The sequence below is a fragment of the Platalea leucorodia genome (genome assembly GCF_965183815.1).
Source record: "Platalea leucorodia genome assembly, chromosome: 2".
In the NCBI taxonomy this organism is placed as follows: Eukaryota; Metazoa; Chordata; class Aves; order Pelecaniformes; family Threskiornithidae; genus Platalea; species Platalea leucorodia.
In genome coordinates, this window is record NC_138824.1 from 101,080,453 (window position 1) to 101,100,260 (window position 19,808).

At 38.8% G+C, this 19,808-nt stretch overlaps 1 protein-coding gene across 4 annotated transcripts in view; it reads right to left on the reverse strand.

Annotated features, from left to right (window-relative positions):
- The window catches only part of ITSN1 (intersectin 1), a 138,639-nt gene that overhangs the window by 9,645 nt on the left and 109,186 nt on the right, over positions 1-19,808 (reverse strand). For 3 of the 4 annotated variants that reach the window (XM_082304320.1, XM_082304319.1, XM_082304321.1), the window contains 6 exons: positions 15,685-15,876; positions 5,348-5,469; positions 4,346-4,452; positions 2,750-2,933; positions 2,192-2,290; positions 1,190-1,357 (listed from right to left, as the gene is read on the reverse strand). In XM_082304320.1, the coding sequence (XP_082160446.1) occupies positions 1,190-1,357; positions 2,192-2,290; positions 2,750-2,933; positions 4,346-4,452; positions 5,348-5,469; positions 15,685-15,876 (872 nt within the window). Of the gene's footprint in view, positions 1-1,189; positions 1,358-2,191; positions 2,291-2,749; positions 2,934-4,345; positions 4,453-5,347; positions 5,470-14,916; positions 15,367-15,684; positions 15,877-19,808 lie in introns of those variants that run through there. The other variant, XM_082304322.1, reaches the window with a different exon arrangement.

Consider the following 19,808-nt stretch of genomic DNA (forward strand, 5'->3'; position numbering starts at 1 on the left):
AGTACCTGGAGTTAGAGGACAGCTGCTGACCAGCGGCTGGAACTGGCAGAATTTAAGACTCAACTGGAGGTTGTTACCAGATGAGTAGAGGCTTGCCCTTTCCTAAAGTGTAATTTTCAGGTTTATTTTCACTAGGTGATGGTACGGTTCTTGCCATCCTAGTTGGCCAGGCAGCTAGATCTCCTTTTACAGATTAGAAAAGTCTCGGGCAGAAAACTGGGGGAAGGCCAGACCACTCCTTGCCACTGATTCAAGGCTGCTACTGGCGTTACCATGTCAGCCAGCAGCCAGGTGGTCTTCCAGGTAATATTTTTGGCATTCTAGGGCCAGACTTTATCTACAGAAGATAAAAGCAGCCATCTTCCTTCAGGCAGTAGTTATAAGACAGCTGAATGTGACTTTGACCCTTCTGAAATTGTCATACTTGTCTTTCTGAAAGTTAGATTTCATAAAATGAAACACAACTTTTTCTGGTTTATAAACCAACCAGTGCTTTTTTTTTTTTTTTTTTTTAATCTTCTAGAACTGAAAACTATATGCATACTTTGAAAATCAAGTTGTGATCTGCCTGCCTCTATTATCTTCACCAATAATAGGGAGGCCATCAAAACATCCTCCATCCTTTTGCAGGACATACCGACAGAATATTTTCTTTATAGTTTCAGTAGAGAAGCTTAGCATGTTACCTTAAAAAATAATATGCGATGGTGGGCAGTGATTCTCTCTGTAAACTCTAGAGAGGGACTTGATCAGTGTTCTTGAGTTTCCAAAATGCATACAAAGTTTTATCACAAAAGATATTTTCTCTGATTAAAGCACTCCAGGATGGTCAGGTATAGCTTCAGGATGAGATACAGCAGTACAATAACCAGTGTATTATAAAGAGCTATGAAACGGCAAAGTTGTGGTTGAAAATTGCAGCACTGAACCTGGCACTAGTCCAGAGGCAGGCAACAAAAGCAGCATTTATCATATAGAAGGCAATAACACAAGCAGCAAAAAGGATTACATGCAGGAGTGAAAGGGAGCCAAAGAAAAGATGAAAACAAAGGATTGAAGATTATATGACTTGATTAATTACACTGTTTGTCCCCTGATGCAGTGCCATAAGTGAGCCATGGTTTCTTCCCAACTGGTGGAGAAGTGTGCTCACATTTGCATTACTCTCGGTAGAAGTTTTTTTTTTTACCTCCGACAGGCCTTCACACTGAACGTGAGCCTGGATCCACTCCAGCCTATCTGAATTTTCCTTCTCCCGCACTCCTTCATTTACTTGAGAACATAATTCTTCTGCTTTCTCAAGAGCATGCTTCAAGTGACTGTGGTCTGGGTGGTTTTCAGGGGTGTTTTCTATTATCTACAGATAAATAAAATACATTAGCCTTTTCTGTTATCTGCAGTTAAGATGTATTTATGTTGTCAGCCCTATACTTCTGTTTTATTTCTTTATTTCATCAGAGCCAGCCAGTATGTTTCAAATTTCTTTTCCTCCTTGACAAACATGAAAAATAGGAGACAAACTCACAGTCTGTTTGTGAACAGCTGAAGTGAATGCCTGCCTGCAGAGCCTTTGCATCAGTACGCTGCTCACTCTTCTGAAACAAGTATGCAAATTCCAGCCATATACAGAAATATCTCCATGACTGTTTAAGGAATCTCTTAAATGCCAACATCCAATTTACAGTTCTTTCCTGCGAAAGTCTTGGGCCAAGTTCAGTAACATTATTCAGGATGGTAAGTGTTAGGCAACAAATGAAAGTTAGGAAAGGGTTGTAAGTCGTCCAGCAATGTAAGCTGCGCAGCAAGGTAACTTGCCACAATTTGGCATTCAGGCTCGCACACTGAATGTCATTTACGAGACTATGGGGAGGAAAACGGCAAAGATGAGCGTAAGGTTGCCTCGTTACTCCCGTTATCTGAATTTTAAAGTTTTCATTCAGCATTTACTGCCTTCTGGTTCTTTGTGTGAAAGTTTCACCTCTGTTTCTAATGGAAATCCAGAGTCACTTCGCTGAAGCCAAATGAGTTACCGCATTTGTTCTAGTGTGATCAAATATACAAGGATACCCCACGTTCCCTAGCACATCAGATATCTAACAGGGATAAAGCTTGACACAAATAGGAAAACTACCCTGTAATTAAGCTATAAGCAAAGCAGCATCAAAACCATCATCTTTGCAAAAGAACGTACATTTTTAATTATTAGTGGGTATCTTGTTACCCGTTGCATAGGCTTTAGTAGAAAACTTGATAGTGGCATTCCTTTACAGCGAGGATCCATTGCTAACCTCTGAAACATTAGAGAGGTAAAGTGGTGTTAGTCAGTTTGTGTAAAACCCTGCAAAATGAACTCCTCCAAGAAAGAAAAAGGTAAGGCAACAAATGAACACCATGCCTCAGCTAAATCTGTTCATAGATCAAAAACGATATCAGTGCAGTGGAATTTCTTGTCTTTTTTACAACATACTCGTCACCTGCCTTGCCTGTACAAGAGAAGGGCCTCTTCTTACTGTCCCAGAATTTTACAGCAAAACCATTATTAAACAAAGTATTTTATGGCTCTATCGTTGTTTGAAAAAATGTATTCCTTCAATGAAAACACGTACTCCTTCAATGAGTGCTTAAGTCTGAAGATTCTTCATTCGAGCCCAACACAGAGCACTATTTGAGACTACGTTTCTGCAAATTAGCAAAATGATGAGCTAAATTTACACTGTACAAAATTCACGGTGATTGCTTCTTTTCTTACTTTAACAAACTCCTTGAACTCGGGGACTTCATCTGTCTTCTGCTGGATGAGCGCCGCCCCATTGAGCTGGCAGCTACAGAACCGAATGTAAGGCTGCATGTGTGGCAGCTGAGCTGTCAGTATGTCGCCAATCATTTTCACTGGCATCTTCTCTCCTGACATCTTCTTACGCACACGCAAAGCCCTAAACATGAAAAGGTCATGTGTGTTTTATAAGCAGACCACTAAAGAATGATTCCTCATTTATGAAACAAATGGTTTGATTCTTATTCATTATTGAAATAAAGAGATCCCTGAATACTAAATAGATCAGCCACAAGATTTACTGCATATTGTAAGAATACAATAATCAAGACTGCACCCTCTGCCAACAACGTTTTTCCCTCTTCTGGCAACCCAACTGTTATTTGACATTAACTTAATGCAATGCCAGATCAGATACAATATAAAAAGGAATGTAATTTCCTTTTCTATTAGTTTAGAGAGTAACAGGTATGCTCATGAATGAGGGATTAAAAACCTTACCACTACTTCAAGCTCAAAGCTACTTCTAGTTTTTAGCCTGGTTTCCTAAGGAAAAGGGGTTTATTGTCCTTGAGCTGCCTGCATTTGTCCTATCACTGTCATAACTTTTCAACTTGTGGGCCATTTTCAAATACATTTTACAAAAAAGGAGATATCTCAAAGTTACGGACTCAATGATCTTAAGGGTCTTTTCCAACCTAAATGATTATAAAATCCCTACAAGTTCAGCGAAAATTAGCAATTCAGTAGGGAAAAAAGGAACTTTATTAATCCTCTTGCTCGTGAAGATGCAGGTTTAACTCAATCCTTACACAGTTTCTCTGGCAATGACCAGATGAGCAGCTTGCGTGCACGTGCCTCCAAACCAGCCGCAGCATTTACTGTCTCTTGCTGAAGCAGTAGGGATGGGTGAGAAGGATGCAAGTAGGAAGACTGGATCCATCAGAGGCCACAGAGAATGAAGGGAGAAATAAGGGTACTTGCACTGCATGGAGTTTCGTGGTAGAGAGTTGGGGTTGCAGTAGTCGGAGGCTTTGGGAGGAAGAGTGGAGGGTACACTGGGCACAAATCCATAGGAAACCAGGCTTTGTTGGTGCCACTTCTCACAAAAGTCATTTGGGTGCTATAAGCCTACAATAACTACAGGAACGCATCTGCTAACTCAGAATAAGGGAGGCAGAGGTTGTTGCACCTTGTTTTGCGCTCACGGATAATAGGTCTGGAACTGGGCATGGGCTGGGCTGGAGGAAACAGAAGTCTCCGACAGGACTGTGGGTAGCCTTGGCAGGCTCAGGACAACCTCAGGAGAGGTTGATCTTGCCTTCTGGAGCACATGTACACCAAGAGCCAAGTAAGTGCAAATACTTACTCAGCAAAGAACTGCTGGATTTTTCTCAACAACAACAAGTCATAGCAAACATTGTTAATATTTTGCTTTTTCCAACAAGGAAAAACGCAGGGCCCTTTTGGTTACTACTTGTGTAAGTGGCAAATATTTTCATGCAGCTAAAAGGAGAAGCAGGGGGAGAGGCCCATGATTTTGTTATTGCTAAGTATGGGGAAAAAACTTACTTCAGTAGTTTTATATTGCACATAATCAGCTCCTTCCAATTAACAAAAATCATTGCAACTTCTTTTTCTGTTAGCAGCTCAGATTCCATTAGTGGTTTCTGGAAGATCTATAGATTCAGAAAATTAAGCGATTTAGAAAGTATATGGTAAGTATCATCAAAGTGACTAAGACTGATGATGCTCATTTCCTTAGTCTGGAGGTGAGAAAACTTCACATCAGAGTAGCACTTGAGACTCAGTGGAACAGACTTCAAATACGCACTGTGCCCTAGAGACCCATAGTGTTCCCTGGTAATATGTTTCTGAGCGGCACATGGCTTTAAAAGAGAATACTCTAAATTTGTGTTGGTGGTGTTAATTATGACCTGGATAATCTGTTTGAAACTGGGGAATTTTAGTCAGAGGTCTCCTGCAAAATATCGCAGGATTACTTTGATAATACAACTTAAAATACATTTTATTTTGGACTCTCTTATGGAAGTTAAGATTTATGTCATAGTGTCTCAGATTTGCATTATCTTGACCTCTTTTTCAAAAAAGGGCTTTCCCTCTCTGTCAAAAGGAATTGTCTAAGTCAGTTGCCTGTACTAATTCCCTTTTTTCCACATAAGAGATGCACCTCATAACATTTAAAGAAAATCACAGTAAGTGATAACTGAGTGCCACCGTGAATGTGGAAACTGGCACATAAAGCGCTTCAAGTTTTAAGAACCTATACATGAGAAATAAACATTCAAAATCAGGAGCAAAAAGGGTTTGCTAGAATGATACTTTAAACAGTGTTTTGGTGACGGTGACACAAGGGCTTAACATTAGTTGCACCCACACCCATACATGCATGCATATATCTATAGATACAGATAGATGAAAATTTAATACAAATCGTCCCTAGGAAGTCAAACACAGCAGTGATATAAAATGAGTTTGCACAGTGGAAATTATTGATTTACTTTAAAAAGATGGGTATTAAAACCTGCTCCCAAAGCCGCTGTGCCGTCTTACCTCTGTGACCAACTGTAGATCATTCACGTAGTTCTCTTCCGTGACAATGAGCTCGTGGATGTATCCCTGCCTTTTTCTTTCGGTAGGTGTCAACATATCCAAAAGATGTAAGTCTGCACACCCTGGAAAACACAAAAGGATCCTAGATTTTACTTATGGTCGTTTGCAAATTGATTCAGCTCTGTAGCAGTTCAAGTAAGGCTTAATGAACAGTAACTACTGCCTGTTCAGTTCACTTCATCATTATTCGCATCTAAGGGCACAATGCCAACAATCCTTCGTCTCTTCCTGACTCAAAACGTTGTATTTAACACCTTTTTTTTTTTTTTTTTTTTTTTTAAAAAATCAAGGCCATTTCTAAGTGATAACCTTTCTCTGGTGGCAAAGCTTAAAAGTCATCCTCACCACTACCTGCCCATTTCCAACCTCACTGTCCCCTTTAGTGGTGTCATTCAACTGGAGCCACACTGTAAAACAAATCCCCAAGTGGATCGCTGTTAATAAAAAAGGGGGCAAAGACTTCCTCTGGTATTACTGCCAAAGAAAACACAGAGATATCCTAAAAGGGAACAGAATTAGGAAAGAGCGCTACAGTGACCTTAATGCTCTGATGGACACTTTGGAATTTCAGCTTATTTATAGTCTAAATTCAAGGTTAGCCTTTATCCTTCTAGTCAAAGTAGGCATCTTAATCAAGGTCCTGCAGAGCTTATTTACTGCTTCACACTTCAATTAAAATTCGCTTCTAAATTTTTGAAGGACTTGAGCCAGAACACGTGAAGGGCAGTGGAGATCACTCCACAGATTTCACTAATTTATAGGCCAAGCCAAAGGGGTTTATCGTCGTTCACCTTTATCTTTAAAAGCACGTGAAGTTTGCAACTAAGAACTCATCTTCCATCGGTTTTGTCCTTTAATTTTTGCAAACCACCTCCCTTGTGTTTATCCTGTAGGTGCTAGAATTTTTGTATAAATTCCAGAATCTCATATTTTGTTTTGTATTCAGAATTAGAACAGAACGTTTCGTTACAATTTTTTTCTGTAAGCCAGTATTTTTCAGCTGAGCTTAATTAAATTCTTCTGAGACTGTCAAGCAGAACGTTTTCTTCCAGTTTCACTTTTAACACTACTTCTATTACTTTTCTACATAAAATAAAATGCATTTCAAAAAGCAAAGATGTTTACAAACAGGTTGAAAATATTTTGCTTTAAAAATGCACTATTTACAAATATTTCCATGCAATCAAAATTCTTCAGTTTAATCCTTTCCCAGAATACTCAGCGAAGTATGGGCAAATTCAGTATATTTCCCATAGAAAAAGACTTTGTTCTGATTAGTGTTCAGTTCTGACTGAAAAATATTCAGAGACCTTCGTGGGGTTTAAAATGGTCAAGGCTTTTGTTTTTTTTTTTTTTACATTGTTCACAAGCATCAACAACGACCCCAAGCTACTGAGATCTGACAGGGGTTTTTCGATCAGGTGTTCTCAAATGCTCCTAATCACATCACATCCCAGACAACTCTTGCAGTTCTTTGCATATACAGTTAATACTTTGATAGTATTTACTGCATTTTTAGCTTCCTGAATGTGATTCAGGAGCTGATTCCGCACTATGCCACCAGCAAGGTCCACATGTATCACCATGAAGTTTTTCATGGACTATCTTTCAACTGCTGCTTCAACTAATCTGTGCTCCTGAAAAGGTAACGGTAGATTTAACTTAAAAATTTAAAAAAAAAAAAAAAAAGGAGATACAGACAGTCAAGGTAGTTTCCTCTACGATTAAGAAGCCGAGAACAGATCAGATTGGAAGCATAAGGAGTATTGATAATGCTCAGTTATCACTGTAACAGTACATTGCAGTCCTTTAGGAGATCCAATTGAAACTTTGCTTGAAATAAAAAGTAGGTTTTGAGAATTATCAATTTTATGCCAAAATAATCAAAGCACTAGGCACATTTCAAAAGCCAAAAGTTTCATTTCTGTTTAATAAATGGTGGCTTTCAGAGCATTTTCTTAGTTATCACGTAAATCAGAGGTCTAATAAACAGAACTGGTTCTCCCCATGCACTGTCAGCTCATTAAAAGTGAACAAAAAGTGTTTAATTATTTTTCTCTAGAGACTGGGGAAGTTTACCGTTCAAAGATGCTGATGACCTTGGTTTGAAGCGCGGTTTCCAACCACCAGCCTTTTAGAGGAAGCATTTAACATTTTGAATCATAATATATTTTAGCAGCTAGCTTGACAGCCAGCCAACTGCGATGTAAACGGGCTACTCTGAACTTCAACAAATGGTCTACTTTTGAACACTAAATATTTGGGAAAATACCCTGCTTCAATCTGAGCAGAACACGCGGGAGACACTTTTCCGATGGGGGATTTTCTTCGTGAGGTGCACAAGTACTAAGATTTTTCTTGTCTTTGTATTAAAAACACCAAAGAAGAACTGTGTTCCTTTCCAAGGGGAAATGTCAGGCCATAGGGCTCTCGCTAGTTTTTCATGGATGCCGAAGTACTGTGCAAAGTACTTTTATGAACATCCAAATTCCACTTGCAGCTGTAATAATATCATTCATGAATTCAATGCACTAAAAGAGACTCCTGCTAGGGGCTAGAAAGCACCCTTGATAGCAGACATTTCCACCAACAGATGGGAAAGCTCTGCCGTGGGTAAAGTACGGGACCTTACCTCAGTGTACAATTGGTTAATGTTTCTAACTTAAAGGCACACGGATAGTCCCTTATGCATACAGCCATTCAGGTACTTAAAATCAGGCACTGGCTTTTGTCTTTTCAGTTACCGAGTGACCCATTCTTTCGTATTTTCTCTCCTGTTCTGAGAAAGCAGAGTGTTGGATCCCATCCAGCCGGTGCCAGATTTGAATCCTGAAGCTACAATCAATCTAGTAAACTCAGAAAAGAATGGGGAAATGACAACAGCTAACCCCGTATGTTACGCGCTCTGTACGTTCGCATGGCGAATAGGTCAATTTCTGCCCTTTTTAATTGAACAACCAGTACGCCCCCAAGCAGAGGCATTCGCACACACTCACCAGACTGGTTACTCTGTCTGGACTTACAGAACCAACATACAAACACTCAAACTAGAAATCCATGCTTTGACCTCCTATCACCATAGGGCCTGTAGGACTAAGGGATTCTAGAAACGTAAAACATACTTTCAAATATCATTCTAAGACGTAAACTTGCTGTTCCTTTTCCTTACAAAGTCAGCCCTGAAAATATGGGTCTTCCGAGCTAACCACTAAGCTTGAAAGCAATGCGCGAGAGACGCTGCTTTTTCAGAAGGAAGATTCCTTCGTATGTGGACCTACGTACGTGGGCACAACTTCTGATTTCTTTGAATTCGGGGAGATTTTCCAAACAGCGTAACTGCCAGATTTCACTGTAAACCTCACGCTGGCCCTGTCCATAGTGACAAGATCACAGTAGACAGGAATCTGTTCTATTATAGGGAACCAAAAGCAGTAAAAAATCACGTCACTGTTTTCCTCCAAAACCTTAAGTGGGGAGAAACAGCACTCTTGGCACCATGACAGCACAACTTCACTCAAATTGCAGCATTTCACCATTCAGTCTTCTTATCAACTAGCTTCAGATGCAACCACCAATTTCCTGCAAATATCTTGGGGAGTGGACCCTCCACTGAGAGACTATCTCAAGCTTTTGCTGAGGACAGCACAGGGTCTGGTGATCAAACAGATCTCTCCATCTCAAGCTCCTGTGATGCAAAATCCCATTTCGCAGCTATTTTCAACGATTTCAGCATGTTTAGAATTTCTCAGCTGACCTAGTATGTCCATTTATTGTTAGAGCAGAGCATTTCCCTCTAAGATGGATGAAAGCAGGATCTAGAAACAAGCCTCCAAAGTCCCACCTGCAAAATATTAAGCATTACTTTGTTTTTGCCAAGACCAGTCACCACCAACACGTGTGCCTCCTCCTCCTGTTCACACCACTCAGCTGTTATCAGGCGGAGGAACCACACGGGCCAGTCCACACGGGCCGAGCAACTGACTCAAGGATCTTTCATAAGAATTTTGATTTTCCTTTATTTTTTTTTTTTTAAATTCTAGAACATGCCCGAGCATTGAAGACAAGGTTTGCAGTCCTCAACAATGTACATTTGTGATACGCTACCATCGTCTTCATTCTGCAATAGCACAATCTCTCTGCACCCTTTAGGTTAATACCTTAGTTTCCATGAAAAACAATGTTTTAGTATTCAATCAAAGGAAGGAGGCAAAGAAAGGTGAGACATTTGGGAAGGAAACCCACTAAATCCTTTCAGAAAAAAACAGAACATGTCTACCAGTCCCTTTCCAGAATCTGCTTGGGGAGAATAAAACCCTACGTGAGAGGGCATGGATGCATCTAAAAATATAAATTGGCCGAGTTAACTGATTCCTGGAATTGTTTATGTCTCATCAGGTAACTTTAAATCTCACCTCTGAATCATGACTCAGGACCTATCTTGAGCCCCTGACCACTTACTGTACAGTAACAACAAATCAGTCAAGAGCATCAGCCACAGATCCAAGCTGAAGGAACTCCACAGTCCGATTTTACATCATCTTCAGCAAAAATAAAGATGCTGTATAGATATTTCACTTGGAGTCAGAAATGTGGTAACTAAATGTAGTATTCTAAAAGTTAAAATACAAATATTTATTACTTTTTTCACTTTCTTGGGCAGACCTCCAGCCATCATCTTTCCTGGCTTCAGGTCTTCCCCCCAAAAAAAGGAATTAAAGTGAAACCAGATTTATTTTAACAACTCATTTGGATCCAGAATTACTCCAACATATGAAACGATTCAGCAGAGAAAACTGCGCTTGACAGCGTGCGTGCGATGGGAGAAAACACGAATCCGGTTTCAGCCTCCTAGGCCAGGGCACAGAAAACCTTTATCTGTGACGCTGATTTGAGCCCAGTTCAGACCAGCACTCTGCTAGCGCCGGCACCAGTTCACAGCTGTACACTGGTGGGTATCAGCTGAGCCGGCAGCACCAGGTCAGTACTGCGGGGGTGCAAACTGGTACCTGGACAGACCGAACGCTGAAGCGGGGAACTGAACGGCATTCAACACAGAGCTTCCTTCTCGCTGCCAGGGCCGGCTGCTGCCGAGGGGCCGGACTCGGAACGGGAGGTGGGGCACGAAGGAACATTGTGCTAGAAAATGGAGTCAAAGCTTGCGATCAAGGAGCACCACAAGGCCGCAGGGAATCCAACGCCTTCTAAAAGCTCTATGCCCGTTTGCTGTGGGACAGCTACCTCGAGTATAAACATCTTTCCGCCTATCGACACCAACAGCTACCTTTTCCATGAAACGCTTAAGTAAAATTATTCCACAAGATTGAACTTGTTCTAAAAATCTGACTTCTTACTCTGTGTTGCTCCCCAGGATTAATACAAGTTACAGAAGAAGGGTTACAGATTTGATTCAAATTCGTTTCTGGCTCTGTGCAGACATTGCAATCTGACTTTTTGTGCTGAGGAGAAGCACTACAGGGGTACTTCTTGGGTTTTGGGGGGTTTTTTTTGTTTTTTTTTAAAGAAGTTTCCAAATTAAGATGTACGGAAAGGGGAGGGGAACGGAACAGCTACGAAACTTGCTGTAACAAGCTACAGAAATTTGTTGCCTATATCAGAATTATGTTTACACATACTATTAGCGTTACCGGGTTATGCCAGACAGTTAAGGTAACTCTCACAATTTCTCCTCGCATGGACAATAACTCAAAATGGATCCTTATTCACGGTAAAGTACTCCTTTGCAAGCTATCAAACAACAAGTACAAAAGCCCATGAAGTCTACATGTGGGAAATGAAGTCTTCATGAAAATAATTTACATTTTTAACTGCATCCAGGACAACCTTCTGAAAACATTCTTTCAGGGTTCGCAATCAAAAGGTCACCTTAGTGCTCTCTATTTAGCTGAGTAGCAGTTTGTTAGCCAGTTGCCTGTGTGCATGCATTTAGCTTGCAATTCAACTGATTAAATAATATTTGAGCTATATTGTCCCTGGACTTACTGAAGTTGTCTAAAAAAAAGTTAAAAATAAGCCATTTATTTTAATCAGAAGAGGACTGCACATGAGGAGCTATTTAACAGTAAGTTAAATAGCTGGAGTCAATAATCACAAAGAACTAAAAATAATTGCTTTAAAACCAGAGAATAAAACCAGAACATGCAGTTATTTTGCTGCCTTGTGGGAAGGTCATGGTAATAGGCCATTTCAAAATGTGCTTGGCGAGCTCTCGGGGACTGAAAGAGACACCACTGAAGCTCCAAAAGAACCGAGATCTAAATAAAACTGATTCCAAATATAAAGCAAAGCACTCTTGATAAACCAGCATCTTAGACTCTGAGTTGTCTTGGACAGATGTAAAACATTGCAATTGATATTAACAAATCCCCTGAAAAAACATTCCTGGAAATTCTTCCTCAGCAGCTGAATACAGAGGAAATTCTTCTCAAGGTAAACGGAAAAACTGTGAACAAAAAAACCCACCACCACTTGGAGTGGTCTTTAAATCCAGTCTCCTCTACATCCCTCAAGTGACAGCTCCTTTTCCTGAGCTCCTGTGCAAAAGGAAAAGGTACTGCGCAAACGAAAATTAATATAAAGAATGCATTCAGCTGACTAGCAGTGAGACTGCTCTTTTTCTTAATGTTGACTTAAAATACAAATAAAATCGAAAATCATCTGAATGGTTTCTTAGCTTTGTCTATGAAAATCTTGTTTCAGCCTTGACTGGGACTAGGGCTTGTTGGCTTTGCAGACACAAATCCAAGGAGCGAAGAAACAAGAGCGTGGGCACATTTCCATCACAGGAGGCAAGCATTTTTTGGAAACAGGTTTGCTTGCCGCAGTCCGGATCTGCGGCTTTGGGAAGGGACCGTGTGCCTTAGGAGGTTCAAGATCTTTTCAGATGAACCAGGAAGGAGGAGAGAGGGTCAAAACTGCATTGAGACACAACCCTGAAAAACTATTCTTCGATGGAAATAATCCATTTTCTTTATTAAAGAATTGCTTTCATAATCCCCTTTTCATCTCTCTCTCTCTCTCAACAAAAATCCAGACAGGTAAGAAAGAACAAGCGCAATATCTTGTTCCCTGCTACTCAAGGGAAATAACTGATGATGAGGAAGATTAAACACTACCAATACCAAGCTATAGTAGTACACTTAAGAACTTTAATTATTGAGTAAATAAACATTATAGGTATTTCAACAATGTATGTCGATATAAGCCACAATGGTTTGAATATCTTTGTTTAGGACATTTTAAAATGTGTTTTGAGGGTTTTGCGAGTTAACTACTCTCAACAATAGACTGATTGATAAAGCTGTTGCTCTCTGGAGTAATACACAGTACTCTTCTGTCTGAGGAGTCCTGGCACAACATACACCAGTGTGCGTCTGTGTGTGTGTCTATGTGTCTACAGAGGGACAACTTCAGGCTGTTCTTTTCACTTCAGCGGAAAACTGATCCCAAGACCTTTTAGAACACTGGGATTTTGAAAATCTTTTATGAGCCATCACTCTCAACATTTTTAAGAAGCATGTTAGGAAACATGTAGCCTGCAGATTATTATAATAGCTTTATTTTTCTTCTCACTTGAATTAATGAAAAAAACCAGCATCTGAATCCCTTATACCCAAAGTATTGCCAATATTTCAATATGAAGAGAAAGTATGTTTCTGGCCTGAAGTCATAAAAAACAAAATGTCCCTTAGGACAAACACTTTTAGTCGAGTTATAAATCTTTCAACACAACAGCTCGTTACCGGAAAATAGAGATACCCCTTCATTAAAATAACATTTTAATGCATGAAATATTGAAATAGCGGAGTAAAATCTGGCCACATCACTCTCAGTAAGCAAACCAATGGGCACTGAAAATTACAAGTATTATGTTCTGTTCAATTTCTGTCATACCAGGCAGCATACTTTTCAGCAAGTGACTATGGTGGAGAAGAAAACTTTTTTTTTTTATGGCACAGAGGTAAATGAAAAATTTGTGCATGTTAAATACTATCCCAAAAAAGAAAGAAAATCTGTGCAATTGTGCATGTTTTAAGACTAGAGCTTCTGGCATAAAACACAGAGCCTAAGTCAATGTAAACCCATAGTAAAACAACAAAGTATTCTTAATTCATCTACCAGTATAGTGTCAAAAAATATCAACTGATTTGTAACACATAGAAAGCACTGAATAAAGAAAGGTGCAAAAGGTTGCAGATAATCATGATCAGTCTGAGTCACTATATTGAAATAATATCCAAAGAAACAAGAAAAGTGTTATTCTGAAACTCAGCAGGTGGGCTTCAGGCTATTCTGGTGGCAAACTCATTCCATGCACTAATGCCACTTGGTGAATTCTGTGTGTACACAGCAACAAGACAACAAACACATTTTAGTCTATCTTTTATATGAAGAATTTAATTATCTATACATGTAACTAATTTTAAAGGCTGTATTACAGTTGTTAAAGCTGCAGATTTTTATATATTTATATAATTTACATTCATATTGATGAAATACTGAAGTGCAATTGAATAAGGAGCTTCACTTGTTCTTTGCACCGCATGACGGGTCAGAAAGAGGGAGACAGGGTAGGATTAGAAACGCTACAACACTGCCAGCATGAAATTTAGAAATAAATGACATACATAAACCAGAACATAACTAAATGGTAAAGTAATTAGTAGAACGGCTATATTGTGCTTGAGGCATTGGGAACAGAGGGTTTCTGCACTGACAGCACCAGGCATTTCATCAAGAGCTTGTAACTAATGCTGGAAAGACAAACATGGCTTAGCTACAGCACATCTACTACATAAACTTGACTGTAAGCTCCATTTAATATTAATTTGTATAAATTCCACAGTCTAGTTTAAAAAAATGTAAACATTGGAAATTAATTGCAGGGAGATATTTCTATACATTCTTTCTTGTCAGGAAAATTACTTGTTCAAAATGTGTTGTTCCATAGTCATAAATGAGAAAATGAGAAATCAAACTTCATGTAACCAAGATGAAAATAAAGAAGTTAATTCTCAAATTCCACGTGAATGTAGCATTCTATTGATTTCTGGTACGGAAATGCAAAAAACAAAACGTCTGAGACAAACACAAACCAGAGTGTTTTCTAACTGTATGCAGCTACAAGTAATGTGCAAAATAAAATTAACATAACTGGGATAACAATATTATGCAAGGTTAATATCTCTTGCATTGGAAGGAAGTTAACTTCTTCTCTCCACAATGTATTACACACTCAACAAGGAACACCTGATACATACAGTACAATAACTACAACAAAATACCTCATCTGTAATTAGGCACATTTAAAGTTCCTTAAACTGATTTAACTCCTTCTGTTCTTTTGTAATTAAAAAAAAAAAAAAAAAAAAAAGAAAAAAAAAAAAAAGAAGACATATTGACAACACTGGACAAGTGAACAATAAAAAAGAAAGATACATAAAGTCTCAAATTTATGGACATTTGGAACAATTTTAATAGCACATGCAGCATTCCTTGATAGTGGGTCTTTTTGCACAAACAAAATTGCAATGAATAAATTTAATTTATATTTTTCCTTTAAAAGGCTAAAATACATATTTAAAAATAATTTTAAAACTACTGAAAGCACCTGTGCAAAGGTGGAAAAATTAGTTTGGTAACTATGAAAGCCACAAAAGGACCCACTATCCTCTGATTTTTTTGTGTTTTTTTTGTTTCATTTTAATTTTGCGTCTATATCTGTAGGTAATTAACTCAAACATTGCGATTACATGCAACTAATGTAAAATGAGGTAAACTGCTCTGCAGTGTGTTCTTCTACTCAGAAGGCAGTAGATGATCATGCTGGAAGCCACATGATCAAGGCTGCATCTCCCATCATCCCTCTGGGCAGTGATATGGGATAGTGGGTCTCTTTGAGGACTTTCAAGCCTGAGTGGGGGATGGACAACATATGATTCCTAGAAAAAGGAGGAAAACAACACATAAGCAAAACAAAACAATGAGCAAATTCAAGCTAGGAAAATGAGTCAGGCATGTAAACAGCATGGTGCAAAAATGATAAAGGGTAACATGCTACAAAGGGGATGGGAACTAAAAATAAAACAAACATAAAATAAGGTTTGCATTACAGAAGGTCTTCAAAGAGACTTTGACAAGTGCAGCAGTGGTGAAGCTTTGAGTTCTGCAAACCACAGCAGAATCACAGCAATGCTGCATGTTTCATCTTAAAGTACTACACAAATAATCACAGCATGGCAGCGGAGAGGGTCACTTACATTGCTGGCTTGGGTCCATGTCTGTTGTCAGCTTCACATAGTTGGATGGAAAGAGACCCACTTGTCCATTCACCTCCCCTTTCCACCAGTCTGGGTCTTCCTTGTTAAGGACGTTTATAATCTGGCCTTTATTGAACGCTAGCTCATCGTCATTCTGTGCAGTGTAGTCATACATGCCAATTACTTGGCACACTGTAAGATAAAGGAAGAGGTCTATCGCACTGGTAACGTTTCAGCAAAACATAAGCTGTGCATAAACCAACTACGAACACTACAGATGTCACAGTATAGTTCCAAGACGCTATGCTGATCTAAACCGGTCCTGCCCCTCTCTCCTGTGCCCCTGTACTGGTGCTTAGCTGAGCCCTCAACAAATTGGCTCAAGGTGATTTAAAAAAAACCAAAGAGCCTCCTAGCAGCACTGCGCTCTCAGTCAGCTTACTGAGGGGTCAGGATCACACTAAGGAGGGCAGAGCACAGCACTGCAAACTGAGAACAGTGTAACCTGCTTGGAACTGTACCCAAGATATTTTTGTTTGGAAGTGTTCAAACAGTAGGAGAAGATTGGAAAAATTTAAAATTTTAGTAAAAAGTCAAACACTTCAAGGATGTTAGCTTTCTATTAGAACTTCTTTTTCACTTTATATATATATATTGTGCCCACAAAAGCACCAAATTTGTTGTACATTTATAAAAATAGCATTTTGCATCCTCACCAACCTGTTCTGGAAAGTATCCTTTCCAACAGAACCGGTCAATGGACAGAAAAGTCTGGGAAACTTTAAGTGCCACCACCTGAGGCCTGAAAAGGCACTCTTCTCTAATTAGCACTGGGCAGGCTCAACACAGCTGTATGATTCAAGAGAAAGCCAATGGTGATAGCCTTCTACTACCACTGAGGCATTAGGAACACAAGGATCTTGGAAAGGATGAGAAAAATAAAAAGCATCCTAGGTCATTTAGGCTGCCCTTCTGGCACCACAGGACTGCTTCCAGCAGCCTATTTTCTGTTTCCTTACTGTGAAACTCGTCAAATCTGACTGGTTCGCAGGATACAGCAGCTTCTGATCAATTATAAAAGAGCAGTTGTCTTAATTCTCTAAAGCAGCTGGACTGTTTATTTAGATATATAATTTTCTCTATTTCTCTGATGTTTTCTACATGCCAAGTCACAGGGCTTCTCATATTTTGCCTTAAGACACAAGACTTTTATCTAATTAGCCCTGCTGTCAGGTTCTCTCTATTATATTCAGCCTAAAATTTTCTTGTATTTTCATTCTTGTACTCAGGCAGCAATGTATTTAAATTTGTCAAATAGCTCCTCTCTCTTTTTGGAATTTGTATTTCAGTAATCATTCAACTCCTTTTCGTTAATACTTCGTGCCTGTTCACAAACATCATAATCAAATAAACTCCACATCTAACAAAACCTCTGCATACACCTCAATATTTAGCTTTGTTACTTACAAAAGGAAAAAAAAAAAAAAAAAAAAGAAATAAAATTACATGGGCACTCACTGTCATTTGTCACACTTAACACTAACTAACCAAAGTGTACATTTTCCTGGCATACTGGACATAAACCAGCATTTCTAAATAAATGTATATTATGGTGTACTCCTGTTATAGGTAGTTTTGTGCTAACACAAGTTCAAATGTGTGAACACTACTGACGTTCACATTTCACTTTAAAGACCTGTGAATCTGTTTTACAGCATTCTTGTTACAGGTTTACAGGTTATTACTAACATTAAGAACGATAAAAAGTTTAAGCTAGACCATAGCTGAGTACAACACGTACATTAACAGATTTGTAACCCATTCTAGAATTAATTTCTTTCAAGAATTTTTCATTCAGATCATTCTCTTCAAAGAACTTTATGAAATTTGGTGCTGCCCAGTAGTACCATCAGAATATCTAAATAGTCCAATAGGATCCCACGAATCACCTTAAACTTAAGGAGGTAATTTAAGAGAATTCTTGATGAGATAGGACTCCTCAGTTGAACCTGAAGCAGTGACCTGATATTGATCTCATTTACACTTGGTCACAAAGCTGAGAATATACCTTAGTCCTATATAAGAAGCTCTTATAGTAGTCCCAGCAAGAAAGTTCTTCCCTTATTTTAAACTCCAAAAGTCATTGCTAGCTACAGAAGCAAGCAATAGCCTACCTTCTCTGAGCTCCAGTGCTTTTCAGCCATTTGTTTCCTTTTTAGAAAGATTGTCTATTGATTAATACTAGCCCCACTGCAATGGCAGAGGGAATCCAGGTTCTTATGCAACACTCACGATGAGTACCATCTATAATGCCACCTTTCTTTAAACAAGCAGAATGGTTGAAAGACATTTCCCACTATTCCTATATGGTGAACTTCCTTATGCCTGACTAGTTCCAAGTAGCAGTTACAGTTCTTTCCATTGCTGAAGACCAGGAAGGACATGTTCATGACACAAGTTTAGAAAGGAACACATACAAAGCAGTCAGAAATTAGGAAAACCTCAAAGTATAAAGCAAAAGTGCCCATGCAACAGAATTTAAAAAAAAAAGTTTTTAAAGTCATGCAGTTTGCATTACAGTACGGCAGACGGAAAGCATATACATCTAAACAAAATGACAAAAGAAACAGAGGCTTTGATGAAAGTAGCTCCTGATTGATCCCCTACCTTCAAAACCCAGATGGTAATGGCACACTCTCAGACCCTTCATAATGCACCACCTTGGGCATTATTCTACCCTCGTAGATGGTTTTCTTCAGGCTTTCCGTGTCTTTTCCTATAGTAAGCCCCCCCACTAACATACTTCTGCTATGAAGATGTTTCTCAAGCATTAACCTCTTAACCTGTTACATCAACCACACAGTTAGAGAGGCCATCTATCGTAACGGAAAGAGAAGATTCTTCTTCTCGCCCTCCAAAATGAAAAGTCTATAACACAGTTGAATTTGATACAAATGAACGCCATTAAGATTTTGATGTTCTGTAGGCAATGAAAAAAGTGCTAAAAAGTTTATTCTGTAGAAGTTTTATCAGCATGTGTGAAAAGTCCCAGGCTGTCAAACCTGAAATAATTTAAAAAAAAAAAAAAAATCCCATCATATTGCCTTGCAAAAGTATGTGTCTCAATGCTGAGTTACCATTTTAACTGCAGTACCCAAACTAATGAGTCTTTATAGAAGTCTGATTTTCTGCATCTTTATGCCTACCATCAAGGGAGCCAATTAGCACTGTTTATAACATTTGCCCTCTCTGATATGGTACTTCTATTTATACCAATGACACATCAAACTAATACCTCAGTATTTTATTCTAGTTCCATAAACTGCATGATAAATCCTTCATACATATTTAACAGAGAAAATTATGCTCACTACCATTTTTCATTTAGAAACTTTTATTTCATTTTAATGAAAACAGTCAAAAAATGGCCTGGGGAAGCAGCGAGCTGTTGCCCCCTGCCACCCCCAACTATATCCAAACAGATGATAGACAACCATGTCAAGTTCTTTGGGTGGCTTATGGAAGAAAATACATCCATTGTACATGTTTTTGATTGACAAGAATCCTCTTTACTTAGTACTACACCAACTCACAAGCCCAAAATGGTTCAAGACTGAAACAGTCACAAGGAATGAACTTTTTGTTCTCAGTCTTCTGCCTGGCTTTATACCTTGCAGTAGACTGACAGGACTGTTTGATATTCCCTGTGGTGAAGCTGTAACAAATAGCTTTAAAAATATAATGGTCTATTGCTCTTGTATCCTTTCATCAACCTTAAAATAAGTAGCTATACAGGACAAAAAGCTACATCTTCATTTGAGTAGTTCTTCTCACACTTCACCTTAGGAAAAATAAAAGGTTCTGAATGAGAGGTGCCTCAACTGCTAAGCCCATGGACCATCCTGAACCTTTAAAAACTACTTTACTACAATTAGTGCAAACAAATAGGACTGATAATTTGAATGTTTTACTCTTTAAGATGTAATGTCACAGATGGCTTTTTTGCACTCAACGGTTCATACCTGAGGGACCACCACCATAAATGTACAGACCAATTGTATGTTTTTCTCATTTAGAAGAAAAAGAAAAAGAAAAAAAAAAAAAAAAAAAAGAGTTTAAACAAA